The sequence below is a fragment of the Zonotrichia albicollis genome, chromosome 6 (genome assembly GCF_047830755.1).
Source record: "Zonotrichia albicollis isolate bZonAlb1 chromosome 6, bZonAlb1.hap1, whole genome shotgun sequence".
Taxonomy (NCBI): Eukaryota; Metazoa; Chordata; class Aves; order Passeriformes; family Passerellidae; genus Zonotrichia; species Zonotrichia albicollis.
In genome coordinates, this window is record NC_133824.1 from 58,347,776 (window position 1) to 58,367,790 (window position 20,015).

Consider the following 20,015-nt stretch of genomic DNA (forward strand, 5'->3'; position numbering starts at 1 on the left):
GTGAGAATGAAGTTGTGGGTGTCTCCAACAAGAAGATTCAACATATCTAAAGGATTTATTGATGGTGAATGTGTTGAGGACCAAAATGTGGATTTAGATGCATCATTACTTAGCATTAGCTCCAAAAATTTGTGAAGTTCATTCCATTAATTTCTTAAAAAGTGCTTTGTAATGTTTCTTAATTCTAAATATATATATTTTTTTATTTCTTCTTGAATTTGCAGGTTTAAAATATCAACAAAATAAACGTATACCTGCAAAAGACTTCATTTATATTTAACTTTCAAAAAATTAATAAATAATTTGCAAGCCAGCTAAAGTATCTAGGTGTTTTCTTTTCTGAATGTTTTTTTACTAAGAAAGACCACTAACATGCTTTTATTTTTTGTTTACTTTGTCCACAGCTGGAAGCCCACCTATGTAATTCTTAAAAAGCATGGAGAATATTTGAACAATGAAATGAAAGCTTTAGAGGAAGCCACAGAAACTGAGAGGTATCTATGATCACATAGGATGAGGTTTCCAGCAGTAGTACTGACTAAACTGATCAGCAAAACTAGTGCTGTCTGCAGGAAAAAATTGTTGCAAACTTTTCAGTTTATAGTCACTTAGAAGTGACTGAATAATTGAAAGAATTTTTGTTTACATTGCTATGAGATCATATGCTATTTTTTAATTGCTAAAGAAATATGATAAAATATGAATTCTTGAAAAGCAGTTGCTTCCCATTGTAATGCCTATTATAATTTTTCAGAGAATTGTATGATTGCCTACTGTATCAAGGAAAGCCCAATACATAAAAATAATTTATGTTTTCAAGTAACAGGTAGAAGCATTTAGATAATTTTATGCTTTTCCTTATTTTTGAATATGAATTGCATGGCATTATCAGAATATACAAATCAAGTTTTTGTATGCTGTTGTATATTCTTCAAAATAATCACAAGGCATGCAAAGTCACTCTTAGTGAAATGAGTAAATGGCTCAGAAAAGCCTGGTCTAAAATAATTTTAAGATTAGTAGTGGGCAAGCTTCAGTCAGCATTAATTGCAAATTCAATTCTGTTCAATGAGTGGCATCTCAGTTGTTTAATCTTCATTAATGAGACTCAGCATTTAAAAGAAATTATGAATTTTGTGATGTAGCTGCCTACAGTCAATGCAATAAAGAGCAGACCCTGAAGATTCTCACAGAAATGAGAATATGCTGTGCCAAAAATGCTGTGCCAAGGAAACCCTGCAAAGTTCTACTGAACAAAGTAAAGCTGATCTCCAGTTTGGGGGGGCTGCTCACCTGCCCTGCTCTGCCTCTGAGGGGGTGGAGGCTGCCCTGGGTGCAGAAGTCATGGCAGACCCCTCCAGATACCTCAATACCAGTTAAAATTTGTAAATTTAAGTAATTTAAAACATTGGCTTTGTGTTTTTTGCAATAATTCTTTTTGCCTGTTGTCCAAGACAGCAGAAACAGCATGCTTGAGAGCCTTTAATTAACTCACTTAGTAGCTTATCTTTCTTCTTCCTGTTCAGAGCTCTAAATTTGGTGAAAAATAAGGCTAAATTGGCTTTCTATGAGTATATGATTAAGCCTTTTTGGCTTTCACTAATTTGAGCTGACAAGCCAAAGAAGCATTACTTTTAAATTGCTTCTTTAGATAACTAGTTTCAGTTCCAACATGAAAGTGTTTGATCTGTTTTCCCGAGCTTAATTGTGAGACATCATGAGTACAAATCACAAAATCAATTTCGTTCATGCATTTTTCAAAACTGTGCCCCAAATATAGTCTCTCTGCACCAAAGCATTTGATGATATGTTCAAGTCAGCAAGATGTGCATTCAGTAAATTCTAAATATTTAAATTAGGAAGAAAAAGAAGTGTTTTTAGAACTTTATGAGCTGAATGTTCTTTTTAATCTGACTTTTGGGGGCACTGAGGACATGCTGCTTTAGATGGAAAGATGTGTTTTAAAGATGGGCAGATCAGTTCATGTTTAATTAGGCAATTATAATGGAGGTTTATAAAATGTTCCACCTTTTTTTGTTGTTATTGGTTTCAAGAACATATAAGAATGCATTTATGAACTGGAAGTTAATCCTGAAAATAAGTGATATGAAAAGGAAAAAGTAATAAATTGCTATCCACATAATGTTCAGGGGTTGTGAATGCTACCCTTTTCCTGTTGTAATTAGATTAAAACCTTTTCTGATTAATGTGAACAGTGGTGAATTCTAAATAGTCTGTGTTATCTGCAAGAACTGCAGGATGTAAATTACTCAGAGAAAATATTAAAAATAGTGGTGATTACTCAAGACTTCTAAACTACATATGGCCACAAATATTGTCTGTGAAAAATAGATTTTGGGCAAAGAATATAAAGTTTTAGGATTATATTCACAGGCTTAAAATGTACCTGCTAAAACAAATTCTTTTACTTATTTATATTATTTTAATCTATTTGTAATGCATTCTAAGTTTATTAGCAAATTTATTTTTGATCAGTGATTGTTGTAACATCTATTTAATTAAAGAGAACTGAATATTTTTCATCTTTCATACCTGAAAAATTTTGTACAGTATACAGAAATAGTAAGTAAATAAAAAAGCCCTTAAATTCCTGAGACCACCTATGTAGAAAAGCACATAGATTAGTGTCATTTTCTATGTGAAGTTTGGGAAATATCAATTTCTAGGTTTGATTCACATTGTTGACCTACAGCTTCTCTCCCCTACATTTTAACAGTCAGTTCAACAGGAACTCTTGCCTGGAGTGTAGTTTGATTTGAAAATTAGAATCTGACTGTGTTTTGCCTTGTGAATTTGTTTTCCTTCTGTAAGAACAGAAGATTCTGGTATTGAATGTAGACATGAGTTTTTCTCTCTGCCATTGCCTGGCACGGCCAGTGGGCAGCCAGGACTCTCAAATGCATCCTTTCAGTCATGCTGCAATGAAATGATAAATAGCAGTTGGAGATAAAATGTGTTCCTTAAAGGGAAGTCCTGTGAGCTGTGCAAGTGGTGAGAGCTGTTCCTTAATGTAGGGACAGGTTAAGAAATGGGATTCTGGCTTTCAATGCTTTTAAGCACCCCGGTTCTTCCCATAAAGGATTTTCTTGCTAATCTTTAGGTGTACTAATAACTTAATATTTTAAAATTTGCCTCTGCATTGTTCACATAAGCTTTTCCTGCATTAATTGATGTTACTACTTCAGTAGTTCATAGCTATGTGCTCACATGATGTCAGTGAAGTTACATTTAGTGTAACATTAATTTACAGGGCAGCCCCACAAGAAGCTGAGCATTCTGGCTCTTTGCCACTTAAACATTTAAGTGTTTGCTTAACCCTAAGTAGGAATAGTGCTGTTGTTTCAGTGTGACTGGTGTGTGTGTTTAAGGCTTCCCCAAGATTACTCAGCATCTCCTTGGAGGCAGCTCTCAGTCCAGTGGTGCACCAGGCTGCTCTAAATATGGGAGGTTTGGGCAAATTCTCTCCCACTGAAACTTTGATCCAGCTCCACCAAAACCAATGGAATTGTGCCAACATGCACCAGCACAGACTTTGGCCTGCAGTGAGTTTCATTATAATTACACAGCCAAAAACACATTTGTCATCTGCCAGGCTGCCTTTGAATATGGTATGGTCCACATTCCCCTCACAACAGGGAGATTTGGCTGTTGTTTACATCATATTCTTTGTTACATACAGCATAGTCTTCCTTGAATATAACTGGAAAAAAAAAAATCAACCCAAATATTGCCATATAAATATAATCTGACTTTTCTTCCTATGACAGCGGCAAATTAACTGAGCTGATGCTAGAATTTAAATTTTTTTTTTCCTTATAAACAATGGTTTCCTGTGAAAAAAAATTAAATTGCATGTATTTTTATAGGAAAATATATGAGGATTCCATAACCCAGTGTAGGATGAATTTGGAGGAACAACACAAAAAATATACAGAAACTGCTCTGGCCCAGAAGTATTACCAAATAAAGGAAGAAGTTGAAGAAATTCAAAAGGGAGTTTTGAAATGCCTTGAAAAATACAAATGGAAAGAAGATGCTTGCTTGGATATTCTGGGTACTGCTATTGTCAATGCTTTTGCAATAAAGACTTTTGGCAGTGCACTGCACATTAAAGGTGTCATACAGAAAACCTCCAATTTTCCAAAGTTTCCTTTAAGCTAATAAAATATATTCTCTTTGTCACACCATTAAAAAAAAAAAAACTGTAGCAAATAAGAATTTAGATTATACACACTGGTATTCCTTCCTCTAACCCATAAATGTAATGGGGAGAGATTTGTCATTGAACTTCTTGGGGTGAAAAAGTTTTAAGATTTCTTTAGATTGAGCCTCTCGAAATTATAAATTTAATTTTCATCACATTTTAGTGCTGTTTTTAATGCCACTACTGTTATACTGCAATTTTTGTTATCTATACTATATTTTGTTATCTATATATAAGCCAGGATAAGGGCTAATGATCTATTAATTTATCTTGTATTTGTTTAAGAAAATTGATTTGTTAGTTAATGATCTGAAGGTAAATTTTATTTTTGCAGAGGCTGTTCCTTTTGCATCCATAAATAATTGGGCTGTACACATGTATCCTTGATTTCTAGTGTTTGCTCAGTTGTCAGGAAAGAAGTTTTATATTTACCTTCAAAACTTTCTATTAGAAAAGATAGGAATTATTTATATATTTATATATCTACATGTCTACATATTTACATATTTATATATTTATGTTTAGAGTGGCAGCATTAACATTTCTCACTGAGAAAACTGGAGGTCAAAGACAGCTATTCAGTTTGAATTTATGGGAGCATTTTGGGTAAAGAATACAAAATTTCATTTAATAACATATCCATCAAAATGCTTCATATAGGAGAAGCTTAATAGATGTTAGAGTTGAAGATTTGCCAAGAAAATGCAGATTTATCAGGGCTTCCTGCACCTCTAGCATTTGTGTTATGGCATAGAGAGGTCAGGGATCTGGTGGCATCCCTTGCTTGAGGAAATATATTGTAAAATATATTCCATATATTGTTGTAAAATATATTCCATGACTTGGAAGTGCCTCTATGAGGACAAAAACACAGGAAACCCTGCAGCTTGCTGAAGCTGCTGCACAGGAAACCATCAAACTGGAAAAAGAAGCTGAAGAATTACAAATGAAATTTGACTGTTTAACAAAGGTAACTGTATCCTAATTTTATTTTATATAAATATGTGTTATATATGTGGTCATACATAGCACAGTTACATTTTCTGAAACATCAAAAAAGTAGTGTATTTTCAATCTCACAGACAGCAGGATGATCCCAGCCTTATAATTACATTTCTATAGCATCACATCAGGTTTTTTTGGAGAACTAAGTATGCTTTACAATAAGAATAATGGAAATTCCTTCTCTTCTTATTATTTTCACCAAAATACATGTGTGGGTATGTAACACCCAGAAGTAAAACTGGCTGATTGACCAGGAGAAATGCTGATTGCAAAGGGAGAATCTTCAAAATAATCAAAGTGATTTTATCAGTACAGAATTTGGACCCACTCTTCTCTAAAAGGTCTTCTAAGCCTGAGTAGCCCAATCTTGTAAAGGTTTAATAACTTTTTATGGGAATTGCATCTGGGTGCTTTTCCCCATCTGTCTGGAGCAGATCAAGGACTCCATTCACTGCCTAGTGCTGATAGCAGCACGTTTTGCGCAGGTGCTTTTTCTGTTTATATTCTGTCATCCTGTTTGACACTCCTGGTTCCAGACTGAAGTTCCCAGTGTGGTTTGTGCTGTGTAAACAGACAGGGAGAAGGGAGAATTTGTTGAATTTGTTGAATTTGTTGAATTTGTTGAATTTGTTGAATGTAAAGAGCTCCAGGTTCTGACATTTACACCCATGCTCCAAAACTTCTCTGTTTATTCCAGTTGTTACAGTTGACCCAATAAAAAAATTTCCTCTTTTTAACCTCGTTCTCCCCATTTCTTCAGAACCTCTTGGCTACAGAAACCACTACCATTTAGTAGTAGTTCATGAGCACTGATTCATGAAGTTCAGAAAACTTTTGCAGCATGTAGCTAAAATAGTTCAAGTTTTGTCAATTTTTATGCCATTTGTTCTTTATCTTTTAAGAGCTTCAAAGAGACTAAAGAAGATCAAAATAATTCCGAAAAGATTGAAGGAAAAAATCAGAAAAGTCTTGAGAAGCCAAAACTGTTTAAAGAAAGGTACACTTCAAAATATTTTTTTCCCTTGCTTTTATCCAGGATATTGTGTCAGAATTTTCACAAAGACTGCTACAAAACACAGATTGCTGTTCAGTAAGGACTGGAAAGCTTCTCTAATCCTGGTCATGTGATTTAATTATGGAATTTTAAAAGTTTTATATTTCTGAGGGTTAAGATAGTGACAACTTTTGATTATTGGAAGCTCAATGTATCTGGACACATTTTCTATATTATTTTGTAGAATCATTTTCTCCTCAGCTACTGCTGAGAGATCTGTGTGAGTAGTTCTGAATGCAGCTACAGTGACTGTGCAGTCAGAGATAAAAGAACATTAACTCTACTAAATATATGTATTTGGAAAAGGAGTCAGGGTTCCACATGTCAGTTGTCTTCACCTCTGAACTACTTAAGAAATTTAACTCTTAATTTAGCTCTTAAAAACAAGCATGAGTGAAAGTTTCATAGACAGGATTAATGGCTTAGTAAATTAGTCAGTGATCATTTACAGCTGGGACTCACTTTAATTTGAGCTCAATTACAGTGACTGAAAATCACCATGAGGACTATCTTGCACTCATCTGGAGTCCTTGGGAATGTTAACACATCTTCTGTTGATCTGGCATTTTTAGACCAAAATCTATTTTAAAGCAAAAATATGTCTGAAAGACTTTGTCTAAGTGATTTTATATTATGGTGTGCTTGGAAAAGCATCTTTTAGGGCTTTAAATAGGAATTTACTGGAACATATCTATAAAAAAGTGTCATTTTAGTAATTCCTAAGATTTTTTTCACAGGGACCTTTTAAGTCTTTAGTATCTTCTTACAGACCTATGAATCATTGGGATGAACATTTCTTTGTGGTGTAGCCTTTGCACCCATTCTACCTTCTCCTATGAGAATTTTGTAATTGGCAAGAACAGAAATATAGGGAAGCAAGAAATCCCCCTAGTTTCAAGGCAAGGTAAAAAACAAGATGGAAAGCTCTCTGAATTTTCAAAGAAACCCATGTGTGTTGAGTCTGCAGAACATAAAACACCAGTTAAAAACCTGTTGTAAGAGGCAGAGATTCATGCTCTGGGTGTGGAGGGGTGAGAATCCCTCAGTGAGGTGTGTTGGCTCTGTTTTGATTTCTCCTTGCTTTTGACTCCCTGTGTCTGAATTTACAGATGCACCAGCCACACACATCTTGTTTTCTGTAGCATTCATTCTTGACACGGGTTTATCTAGAGCTAATGTAACTGAAAGATTTACTTTGGGTTTTAGTTTTTTAGGTGGTAGATGTTTTGTACAGTTTGTTCAGTCTCAATCCAGCACAGCACCAGGTATAAATGTGATTGCAAGAGAAAATAGTCCTTTTCATCAGAGATACTTGGCTGATGTAACACTCAGAAGTAAAACTGGGTGATTGACCAGGAGAAATGCTGATTCCAAAGGGAGAATCTTCAAAATAATCAAAGGGATTTTATCAGTACAGAATTTGGACCCACTCTTCTATAAAAGGTCTTCTAAGCCTGAGTAGAGCCTGAGGTGCTTTCAGGGTTTTATGAGAGCACAGTTCACACATCTCACATATATATATATATATATATATATATATATATGAGTTTAATATGTTAGGTCCTTATATTTAGCCAGATCTTCTCAGTGGTATTTTTTAATTAGTGTTGCTAATTTTACTCCACACTATCTTCTTAATAGAAGTGTATTCTACATTTTATCTTATTTTTGTTTGTGGAGAATTCCAAGAAGAATATAAAGACTGACTCAGTTCTTCATTTGTTCTGAACAGCATTGTTCAGTCAACTACAAACCAGATGTTGGAGCTAGAAGCACAGAGGGACTAAGCAGGAATGCCAGAGAGAAAATAAAATAGGACTCATTATTCTAAAAAATAGCAAATGTTCCTGTGCCAAACAGCCACTTTACTCTTCATTGTTCTGCTAACCTTTGTCTTTCTGCACTGTAAAGGGCTATTTACCCTACACAGATAATTACCCCACAAGTGAAAACACTTGCTGCAGTTTTCTCTTTTGTGTATGTGTAGTGTGAGTATTTCAGACAATCTCAGAGAGAGAAAAAGTGGTTTTAAATGTGAAAATGTGATTTCAGAACTGTAATAATGAGGCACTTTGATTAAAGTGTAAAACTCCACAATATTTATTCTTTTCTTTGATACTGACAAAATTTAAGCCAACTATGTTCTTATGATTGGCTTATTACTCCTTTATGGCCTCTTTTTCAGAGACATTCTCTCTCTCTCTTATATTATTTAAAGAAAACCTCATTTTTGTCAACTACTGGTGCTGAAAGTGGTAGAACTTCCTTTACAATATCCAATGCCCTTGAGAACTCCACTTATTTGAAGCAGCTATATTTTATGATTTCTTTTCTTTTGCAATGAGTAATTTTTCTTTTTAATTTAAATTTGTTTAGGGTGTTTGAAGAGCGTGAATGCCCATCTTTGCCAAAGGGGAAACACCAGCTGTTTAAAACATTGCATGTCCCTCAGAAATTTGTCCAGTCTCTACAGAGTTTTAGATTCTCAAAGCAAAGACCAGAAACAGGTGCAGTGTGTTTAACGACTTCAGTGAGCATTTTGGGTTATTTTTGTGCAAAAGAATGGGTAAGTGATGATAACAAATCTAGTGAGCTGCTCAACTACTTATATTTGAAGCCAGGCTTTCAATGAAAGTTGGGTGCTTACCTTTTTTTATGTTCTGTGAATCTTGTGTGTCTGATTTTTCCCTTATCTGTGCAATGAGTAAAGTAACATGACAGATACACCCAATGTGTGGTGTCAGAAACATCTGAAAAGAATTTAATCTCAAATCTAAAATACCTTTAACACTGTTTGCATTAGTACAGTAAATATTAAACAGCTGTTATTTGTTTCATACTTTCATACTTTGTGATAAAGTTTCTTTTTGCTCTCTATTAAAAGGAAAATTTATAAGGTTTGTTCCCAAGTTTGACAATGCCATACTTTGGATACTTAATCTTACTGACAATATTGTGTAATATTTGTAAATTTAGGGAAAGAAGAAAAAGAGAAATCAGTGGAACTTTCAGTGGCCACCAGCAGTTCCTCTAACCTTGCAAAAAATTTATCACAGGTGTGTTGCTCTCCCACTGGTAAAAATATGAAGTTATATAATCTGTTTTATGTGATTGTTTAAATTTAAAACACTTCAAATATACCTCATGGGATTATATCTTACATTAAACCTGTTAGCACTACGAATTGCTAATCATGGTAATCTGCAATTGCTTGGTAATCACAGCAAAAATCTTTCTTTTCATTCTGAAAATATCTGTGTTTTTAAAAAGTGCATTCTAATGCCAAATCGAGGTGCACCATCTTACCAACTCATTTTGTATAAGTTTTTAGCATTGAAAATCACCTCTGTAGATTCTGTATGTAGCAAATATTTGGAACTCTAAAGGAGGATCAAACCCTTCTGTTACTGATGAATCATGAGCCATCTACCCCATAATGAAGGGTTTCATAAAGGACTGAGTGTACAGGACAGCCCACAGCTAACAACCCCATTCTGAGGTTTGACCAGGAACAGAAATGTGGGCTGAGAGGAATAAAATCATGAACAACACTCCTTGGTGCAGTGCAGGAGCCCACAACTCCATTTTCTGTCTCTCACACATAAGAATATAGTTACTATGACATTTTTGAAAAGGTGGAGTGAATTGCAGGTTTATTATTCAAGTACTATAAAATAATCCAGAAGAAAGCTGGAGGTACTACTTGCAAAGTTGTGAAAACCACCAATAGTCTCATGGAGTGCAAAACCATTCATAGGAGCAGTAGATTGTTAAAATATTAAATGCAGAAATCAGAGGAAGTAAGGCCATAAGCGGCAGAAGAGTTTGTAACCATGTTTGCTGTGCAGGAGCTTGGGGAAGTTTTTATCTCTAAACCATCTTTCTAAGGGACATCTCACTGGATGTATTTAAAATCAAATTTAATGAACAACAAAAAATCAGTTTAAAAAAGTGAGCATAACCAGTTGTGATTTTCTTAAGAATTTCAAGGGAACTGAAGAATGAGGTGAGCAATCACTAAATGGTTTAGAATGAAGTCTGTGTGGAAAATAAAGCCTTCATATCACAAAACAAGATGAAGGACAGTGACAGGACAGAGTGGGGCAAGACCAGAAGAAATTTCAAGGAATTCTGATTTGTGGCTGGCTTAGGGAGTTGGAGATGATGAGGATGATGGCAGGGCTGTTGCCAGGGTAATCTAGAGATGAGGCTGGGAGTCTGGGACCTAGAATTGCACTTAGACAATTGTGGGAAGCAGTAAGTCAAGGTTAAGAGAACTTTAAGAAAGGGTGATGGCAACAAGGAAAAGAAGATGTAATTTGAGGAAAAATAAAAAGATTGGAAGAAAGAAGGTTGCTATGCTTCAGCAAAGGTGTGCTGTACACTACAGGAGTTCAATGGCAGGCAGATTCTGCAGAACCAGCTCTTTTGTCCCCTACTCTGAATAGAAATCAGTTGATACATTTTGTTAATTAAAAAGAAAGAAGAACTGTAAATTAATGTGTTATTTGATGCTGAGGCATAGATTTGTGCCTTAAGGCACAAATACATGCTACAGAGAAGAGTGATGGCTTCTGCTCTGATGAAATTCTGTGAGGTTGGGAGTATTCCCATATTTTCTGCAGTTTTTCAATCCCCACATGAGACCTGTGCTGACTGAGACTGATGTGGATGCTCAGTTGGCCTCCAAAGGCAGAGCCAGGCCTGGCCCCAGCCCTTTCTGCTTAAAAGAAGGGATTTCCACTGTCTAAGGAGAAATCAGAGTGATTTCTGAGAAATGAGAGTGATTTCTGGCCCCAGTCCTTTCTGTGTTCTCAAGCACAAGCAACCAGGCTGGGCAGCAGCAAACCTGCAGGAAGTTTGTAAATGGCACAGCACTATTGGTGTTACAGTAAAAAGTTAATTAATCACATCTAGTTAGCAGAGCTGTGAGTAAATATTAGAAAATTACAGAATGTAAAGTATCATGCTGTCAAAATGTAGGTAAAACAAAGAAAAAGTTTTAATGTTGTTCGATCCTTAATTTCTGGTTGAAAAAAGGGATTTCCACAGCTTAAGGAGAAATCAGAGTGATATTGCTGAAATGCAAATTTCACTTGCTGCCTCATGTGAGTTTTTTCTGTTTTTTAGACAATGGTTATTGAGACTGCAGAGACTAATTGCCCAGAAATTGCCCAAGTTCCATTAACAGTAAGCATAAAAAACGAAGGGAAATTCAGGTAAATTTTCTTTAACAAAATAGCTTTCATTCCTGAGGCTGGGGTTTATGGAAATAATTCACATTTAGGCAAATATTAAACTTTGTCTTTTAGACTGTCAGATCTTCCAAAGCAGTTGACTTCCTATCAACAGTTTGAGAGTGGAAATGCAAGAATGGGTAAAGTATTACTGTAATTTTTTTTATAAGGTTGGATCATATAGTTATAAACTAGGAAATTCTAGGCACCAAATTTTAACTCTGGCATTGAGAGTGCCACCATTTGCATTTCTTTTCCACCTTGATTATTTAGCTCAAAATTTGAGTGTAGCAGACAGGCAGAGTCCTAATTTAAATAGAGACTTAACTGCTCAGTAATTTGGGATTTAGTCTGCACTGACCATTGTGAGGGAAAGGATCTGTCCAACATCTCTTGTAAATTCACACCTGAATCTCAAATTACTTGGGTAAAATGAAATCCAGTCTTAACGTCTAGCTAGAAGGCATGAAAAAATGCAAAGAAGTGAAATATAGTAAACTCAGTAATTTAGGTATCTTGAAGAATCGGATCAAGATTATTAAAGATGAAAATTAACTGGAGAAAAACATGCAGAATGCTTGCAGAAAAAAGCCAGGGTAGTTACAAATACACCTGTAGTTTTCAAAATCACAAGGAACTGAACTTCAGTTTAAATATTTCTTTTTCTAATTGAACTTCTAATTCAGATGCATGTAAAAGATTATAGCCCAGATTTTTTTACAAAGAGAATATAGGACCTTAACCCACAGTGCCTGAGACATAGCACAGTCTGAAATTTAGAGCAGAAACTCTGACAGCAGCAAGTCTGATAATGTTTCTTCTCATTTCTCCTCCTGACTCTTGCCCACTACACTTCATCACTGTCACAGGGATGTGCTTTTTATATTGTTCCCACCTGTTTCTATTGACTATTACCCTCTCAGAGGGTAATAGCTGGAGTAGATAAACACAGCACTCTCAGGAACAATGGGCAGGTTTGAAGAACACACCAAACCACAAGCAGCAGCCTGAGTAATGCTTTGACAGCAACGAGTGGCAGAACAAGAGGTAATTGTTATGGCCAGAGCCACAAAATGGGTTGTTGAGAAAACCACAGTCAGAACACTTCCTTCCCAATAGCAATGCCAAGCTAGTGAACTTTTCTCAAGGATTCTTTCCCACAATGTCATTTTTATGTGTCTGGTTAAAATGCTGTTATAATACTGGCAGTGCTGTCTTTTTTGTGCAGCAAGCCAGGAGGCCAAACATGTTGATGAAGAAGCAGATGAGCACATGGACTGTTTGTATGTACCTCAAGTAAGAAAAACCTTTCTTGTGTCATGAGTAAGAAGTTTATTTAGAATAGTCTAAGTATTTTGACACACTTGATTCAGTTGGCATGAAACTGGTAAAGTGTCAATTGGTACATAACACTTTCACTAATGTGAGCTGGTGAAATGTTTTGAAAAAAGTCTGCATTTAAAATTCATTTCTTGCACAGAACTATAAATAAAGAGCCTCAGTGCTGGCTCCACTGAGAACATATTTACAGTTAAAAGGACTAATGATAATTTGGGAAATGTTGTATGTTATAAACATCATTGTTTATTTCTTTTTAAAGGATGTGCACACAGGTTTTAAGCCAAATGAAGATAATCCTGCCACAGAAGAAGAAAGTGCAGAACCTTTCTTAAGAGCACCTAAAACACCTGACTTAAAGGGGAAAAACCCACACTTCTCAAAAACACCTCTATTTGACTCGTACGATTTCAACTTTTATTTTGATTGTGTGCAAAAATTTGTACTCAAAGTTATTGTATAAGCATTTCTGCTCCTTTTTGAAAGATAGTAATGAAATAATGTTCTAGAAAGCTCTTCTGAAAATATTTAGAATTTTTTCCTGAGTTATGCTTGATATTTATTAAGTTTTCTTCCTACAGTATCATTTCCAGTTGGAGCTGTTTTGAAAGATCAGTACTTTGCTTAGAAATATATTATACACATTGTCTTTTCCTGCAGTAATATTTTTCACTCTGATTTCAGTCTTTAACAGGCTTTTTGGTTTTTTGTTAAGAGGGCAGGGAGTTGGTAAGAACACCACCTCCCTTTACTTTAAAGAATTGTGTTATCTGTTCTGTGATGCCAAAAGCAATTATTGATGAAAGCTTTGGGGATGTACAATAGTGAAAAAAGAGGAAAAGAAAATAATAGAAGGGAAAAAGCCATCTACACCACTTAAAAAGCTATTAATATAGTTTCTACATTTCTGTATTTACAGCATTCAAAATTTAGGTTGTGAAGAAGGAACATCAAAATCTCCTGCTTTCTTTTCTCACATGAACTTCACCCAGAAGTCACCTGGCTTTAATTTATTTTATTCTTCTCTGTTTGGAGCACAAAATTCATCTGATGAGGTAAAAAAATGATCAATTGTGAACATTACATTTGCACAAAGCAAATATTGTGAACAAAACAGCGTTGACACTGAATGAGATTTTTCAGACTGGTTATCTTTGCAGCAAACATTTTTTTAATGTCTAGGTTCTGAATCTCTCTCATATAGATCATGTACAAACATACAGTGACTCAATTCACCAAAAGGCCTCTGGTTGAGCGTTACAGTGCAAAATTCAAGTCCTCTAGCAGAATTCACAGCACACATGCTTCTCCTGTGTGGTTTTGTCTTGATGAAGTGAAGAACAGTGAGAAGGGAAGAAAGTAGAGTCTATTAGGGTTACTGAAGAGCAAATATGGATTAGCCATACTCAAATGGAGGAGCTAGGCAGGCAACTAAAAGGAGCAGGGAATGGAATCCAGGTCTTCCATTTTCTTTGCAGTGCTGTAGAGCAATTTTTCCTCTCCTGGGCTATTAGGTAGATGACTGGGGATCCAGGATAGATGCATAGGACAGGGCTTAGCACGACCTGTGTGTAGGAGAGAACACACTGGTGTGTGGTTTGTGCATTGTTTAGGAATGAGGTGTGTTTAAAATCACCCAGTGCTGTCAGAGCCCACAATATGTTGTGCCTGCTCAGCATGAGAAACCAAGAATTTACCAGGCTGTAGCAGATCTGGGGTTCTTTAAAGTTAGATGGGAGTTTTGAAGAATTTCAGCATCTATTTTAAATCTAAGAACTCATTTTAAGAGTGAAGAGTGGTTATCCTGCTACTCTTGCTGGCAATATGAGGCTCTATTCAGTAGGAAGTATTTGTGTTGTTGCTTGCAGGTTTTATAAAATGTCACAATTTGAATAGTTTTGAATCGTTTTGGTTTAAAAATCAGCATTAAGTCAGGTCAGCTTTTGGACTGTTATCAGTCTGGTTTTTTCCTAGAAGAATGGAGGAAGAGTGTTTGCAGCTGCATGTAAATATCGTTAATCCCATTTGATCAAAGAACTCACCTTGCAACTTTAGGGACTGATAAATACCTTTAAATCCAGATTTTGTAAAGCTGCTAACATTCACTGAGACAGTGTTTTTTTCACAAAAAAGCAAATACATATCAGCATTAAAGTTTACTTTTGCCTTTCTCATTTGTTGAATAAAAAATCTATTTACATTTCAGACAGAGGAAAATTATCCTGTGGGAAACCTGAACTCTCTGTCCTCACATGAAGATATTGGTAAGTCTGAAACTCAGATGTGCTTGTGTATATCAGCTCTTTTCTGCTTGTGCTCCCATGACTGACAGGCTCATGATCCAGCTTAACAGAGCTCCTTTGGTTGTCTGGAAGGATGTTCAGCTGTGATAATGTAGCTCAGTGGTTTATTGTGCTCATTTGTATTTTAACTAAACCTTTATGTTTAGTTAAAGCCCAACCCTTGTGTGTTGGGCTCTAAACATCTGATGGATCATGGAAAAGAAAAGGTATGAGAAAGAAAGGAATAGGGATAGTGTTAAGTGTGTTTGAAGCAAAATGAGAGGATTTGCAAGGGAGAGGACAAAGTCCAAGTATTTCAATGAGTCATCACATTTTTCTCTAAATAAACACTTTTGCAGATTCTGTTTACAAACACCTCTGTTGCAAAATGTATCATGCAGAAGTGTTCTGTTATTCTAAACCCTTCAAGTGCTCCACACTTTATCCCATGTCAATTCTAATAACAACTCCCTGGAAATATCATCTCTGGTGGAGCAATACACTCAAATCTGTAGGGTGATTCTCAGTGGGATATTTGGCACAAAATGTTAATAAAGAAGCATGTGCTGAATGCAGTATTCACTCAGATTTAATCTAATAACAAATATTATCTGTATTCCATATAGGAAGTGTCTTTGGGAAACCAGAAAATGAGGTTGCATTTGCCTTTCCCTCCCCCTCGGAATCAACTTCTCATGCATTTGGAGATGGAAAAGATGATGTTAGTTTTTCATTTGCATTTGGACAGGATCAGAGATCGCCACAGTCTCCTTCTATGAAAGGTTTTCATTCTTCCACACAAAATACAAAGCCATTTACATTCTTTTGAATACCTTTGACTTCCTTTAAATTATTTTCCTACTTAGCCTTGAAAAATGTTTCCAGTTTCTTGAGTTAAAGTACAGAGCATTTCTTCTCCTTCCATTTCTTGTAAGAATACATAATTGCAATTGCTGCAAAGTGAGTTCATCAACCACACATTCTGAGATTTTCTTACTTATCTTTGAAATGTGTTTGTTCATAAACTGTTATTATATGCTCTTGCTAAATTGGCACTCACAAACACAAATATCATTTTAGGGTAGTGTGTTAAGTCAATATCTGTGAGAACATTGAGCTTCTGATATAAACTTGTGTTTTCTTGTATAATTACTTGTGTTATTAAGAATGACTGTTGTAGCAGTTAAAGCTGAATTTGAATTAAAGACAATGTTCTTGAGTATTCTGTGTATAACAGCTGATTCATAAAATATTTGAAATAAACATTTTTATTAATGTTATGTTAAAGTTTTGTAGGTATTTCTTAATATCTGAAGTGGAACAATGATGCAATTGTAATATTTAACATTTCATTCCCTTTCCCCTCTCCTTTTCCTTTTCCTTTTCCTTTTCCTTTTCCTTTTCCTTTTCCTTTTCCTTTTCCTTTTCCTTTTCCTTTTCCTTTTCCTTTTCCTTTTCCTTTTCCCTCTTACAAAATTTCAAGGGGAGCAGAGTCCCTTCCCCTCTGCTGCCCTGCAAACCCCTTAATGACCAAAAGCTTATCTATGCCACTGTTTCTTTTCTGCCAATTTTCTAAATGCCTCAGGACTAATTTTAGGCCTAGAGATTTGTGAAAATTCGATATTTTTTTTAAACTGGAAATGAATCAAGAAGTTTTAGTGAAATCTTGCTGAGGTCCAGCTACTAAGAAGTGAGACAGTTTTTCTAATCTCCTGCATACCTGTCAATCTGAAAAACCTAAGACAGGCAAATTTGAGTCTCTACCTTTTATTTTACACTGCTGATAAATATTCTGAAGTCATTTAGAAACCTAAAAGTTTAATTTTATTTGCTCAGTTATTCCATGACCAAAGACTTTTCCTGATGAATTCTGTTATCCATGCCTAAGATGTTACAGGGTAGAAGTCAAGGCTGCAGTTGAAGTGGGAGAAACCACAGTCCTAGGTCTGACACAAATTGGATAGGCTGATTAATAGCAAAGCAGAGAAAGCTGCTTCAGAAGAGGCAACCTCTCAGCATTTGGGATACTTTTCTGAGGCCTAAGACCATGAGCTGCTTATACACAGTGGGATTTTTTCATTGGTGCCTGCCAAATTCCACCTAGAAATGGTCCCTGGTTATGCCTATAAATCAATAAATAGCAGTTGTGTTGATGGGTTGCTGACACTGGCACACCTCTCAAATTTTGATTTGCCCTTTACACACTCAGCCATTACATTTTACACCCATTTCTAGCCTGAAAGCTGAGTGGAGAGAGATCCCCTTGTCAGTGCAGCAGGGCCTGCTGGAGAGCAAACCCCAGGCACCGCAGGTATCCCACACGGGAGCAGCTGAGCTGCAGCCCAGGAAGCTGCAGAAGCAGCAGCAGCTGGGAGCTGTAATCCCTTCAGAGCTGTGCAGCTGTCAGCAAAGTGACAGTATGGTGACACTGTGCCTGGTGCTGGGAGTCCTTGCAGGTGAGGGTGCCTTTTTGTTCCCTCCTTGGATAGCATGGAGTAAAACAGAGTTCAGGCTCACAGCCAAGCCCAAAGGTACTAACAACAAAAACCCCTCTTGAATAAGCAGGGCAGGATTTGGACTTTGAATCTCATAAGAGTATCCTAATCAGAAGGTAAATGTTTATTTAGAGCCCTGGTATCTTTGCTGTTCCACTGTGGAGAGCCTGGTTCAGACATGGCTTAAAGAAAGAGGCCATGAAGGTACTTAGCTGAGGGAAAGATAGAAGCCTGCTGTAAAGCACCTTTCCCGGGCTTGATTCTGTAAATAATTAGGTTCTCAGCCACCTTTTATATAAACAACAAGATTCTCAGACCGTTTTCTCAAAAACAGGCAGATATCCTGTCCTTGGCTGCTCTGGGAACAGATGGCCGTTCTGGGAACAGATATAAAGGTTTTGAGAACTTTTCATATCATGGTGAGAACACTGATCTTGGTTTCAATAAACAAACTTCAGGTATTGTAAACAAAAGGAGGAGCTGAAGTTTTCTCTACAGCCTATCAGAGCTCAGATTTTGCAATATGCATGAAGTGAATTAACACTGTTATAAAAAGTGCCTGGTTGATCAATAAATCGGAGTCAGATGCTGATCAAGGAAGATGGGTCGCTCCCTTCACTTCAACATTCCACTTAGGTTTTAATGATGTTTTTGACAAAAAACCACTTCACTTAAAATACTGCTTGTAAAAGCTAATGTGCCACACTCCATTAGGTTAAATAAATATTATATTAAATATTTTGTGTCACCAACCTTGTAGGAAATACAATGATACCTGAATAAATAAATTTTTGAATTTCTCAAGTAAAAAACTTTAAAGAAGTTTACTAATGAAATTTACACTCTGCTCTGCTGCATTGGTGAGGAAGACATGGATGGCTTTGTTTTCTCTCTCCCACAGAAACAACAGCTATATGGAAATGTTATTTTTCTGATCAGAAATAACATAGAGAGCATTTCTACACATCTGCCTTGTTCTGTAAAGTGGTCTTCCTGTAAAAAATTATTTTAATTTCTAAAGTAGCATAACATCTGGAGCACCATCTACTATTTTACTGATATGTAAATGTAAAGCATGTTTATAAACAGGGATATTTGGCTGATAAATAAGCAACTGCTGTGTAAGTTTGACACTAAGAAAATTAACTTAGAAACTATGAGGTAAAGACTATTGTAATGACTTCCAGGGGTTGTGGAATGTAAGATTTATTTGCATGTACTGCTGTTTTATGCCTTCAGACACCACTTTTAATAGGAAATAAGGCATTCAGCGAGCTGTTTTCACTCAAAAATCAAGTTTCATGTTCAGAGCAATTCATGAATTTTCTGTAACTTCAGTCCAAGAATATCAATCTAAAGTGCATATACCCAGCATAACGCTCTGCAGGACAAATTTTGTTGTTCGTTTATGTATAATACTTAAGGTGAAAAAAACGACAAGAGTTATTTATATTTAATATCAGAAAAACTGGATGAATAGGGCAACTGAGAGTGTTAAAATTGTCTCTTAACCACACTGAATTGTCAATGGCAATGTGTGAATACTTTGAGGAAAACAAAAAGTTTATGTCATGATAATGTAGGGTCATCTAATTTCTCACTGATTAGCAAGAGCAACCAGAATTCTGAGTTGGAAAAACTGTAGTGGTACAAATGGTACAAACCTGGAGTTACAACCCAGAGAGTAGATCAGAGAATGTTGTATAGAATAGTGGCTTTATTTCTAACTACCTCTTAAATTACAGCACTGAACCCCATAGTAACCCTCTCCATCATTTCATCCCCAGTCTGGGCTCTATGCAAAGAAAAAAATAGTTTGGAATTTTTCATTTCAAGACCATGAACATAATTAAAACTTTTTGTTGGCAGTAACAGGACATCTCTGCATGTTTGTGGGTAAATGCAGGCTTTGGGGGCAGGGGCAGGTGAATCACTGATCCTAAGAAAACAATCTTACACTACAGCATTAATTCGTTTAAGTATTTCAAGGAAATAAGCTTTAAGTGCTACATATTGTAACAGATTGGAATGTGTAGACTTACAGTATTAGATGGTCATAATCCCCCCTGTGCAAGGCTGATTGCAGGGGTAGCAAGAGTTGGCTAATCCTTTTGGGCCAATGGCATAAAACAAGGATTAGTTTTTCATTTACTGCAACTGAGTGGGTCATTAGGATCCAAAGACACTAATGAGCCTGAACAGGCAATTGGATTCTGGTTTCAAAGTTATGGGCTAGTTTGAAAGGAGATTGATTGTGTCTTTTCATGATTTAAAACATGTTGTTTCGGTGACCTTTTGCCTGAGAAAAATGAATGAAGGATGTAACGGTGGAACACAAACCTGGAATGCTGACTTTTTTCCTCCTGAGACTTGAGTTGT

At 36.0% G+C, this 20,015-nt stretch overlaps 1 protein-coding gene across 1 annotated transcript in view; it reads left to right on the top strand.

The window, feature by feature from the left end:
- Positions 1-16,041, top strand: part of C6H14orf39 (chromosome 6 C14orf39 homolog) — a 33,495-nt gene extending 17,454 nt beyond the window's left edge. The window contains exons 6-19 of the mRNA XM_074542210.1: positions 405-494; positions 3,888-4,075; positions 4,560-4,602; positions 5,075-5,195; positions 6,133-6,227; positions 8,661-8,791; positions 9,261-9,340; positions 11,415-11,503; positions 11,597-11,661; positions 12,750-12,817; positions 13,122-13,261; positions 13,779-13,914; positions 15,066-15,123; positions 15,768-16,041. Coding sequence (XP_074398311.1) covers positions 405-494; positions 3,888-4,075; positions 4,560-4,602; positions 5,075-5,195; positions 6,133-6,227; positions 8,661-8,791; positions 9,261-9,340; positions 11,415-11,503; positions 11,597-11,661; positions 12,750-12,817; positions 13,122-13,261; positions 13,779-13,914; positions 15,066-15,123; positions 15,768-15,970 — 1,507 coding nt within the window. The 3' untranslated portion in view covers positions 15,971-16,041. The remainder of the gene's footprint in view (positions 1-404; positions 495-3,887; positions 4,076-4,559; positions 4,603-5,074; positions 5,196-6,132; positions 6,228-8,660; positions 8,792-9,260; positions 9,341-11,414; positions 11,504-11,596; positions 11,662-12,749; positions 12,818-13,121; positions 13,262-13,778; positions 13,915-15,065; positions 15,124-15,767) is intronic.
- Positions 16,042-20,015: the final 3,974 nt, after the last annotated feature.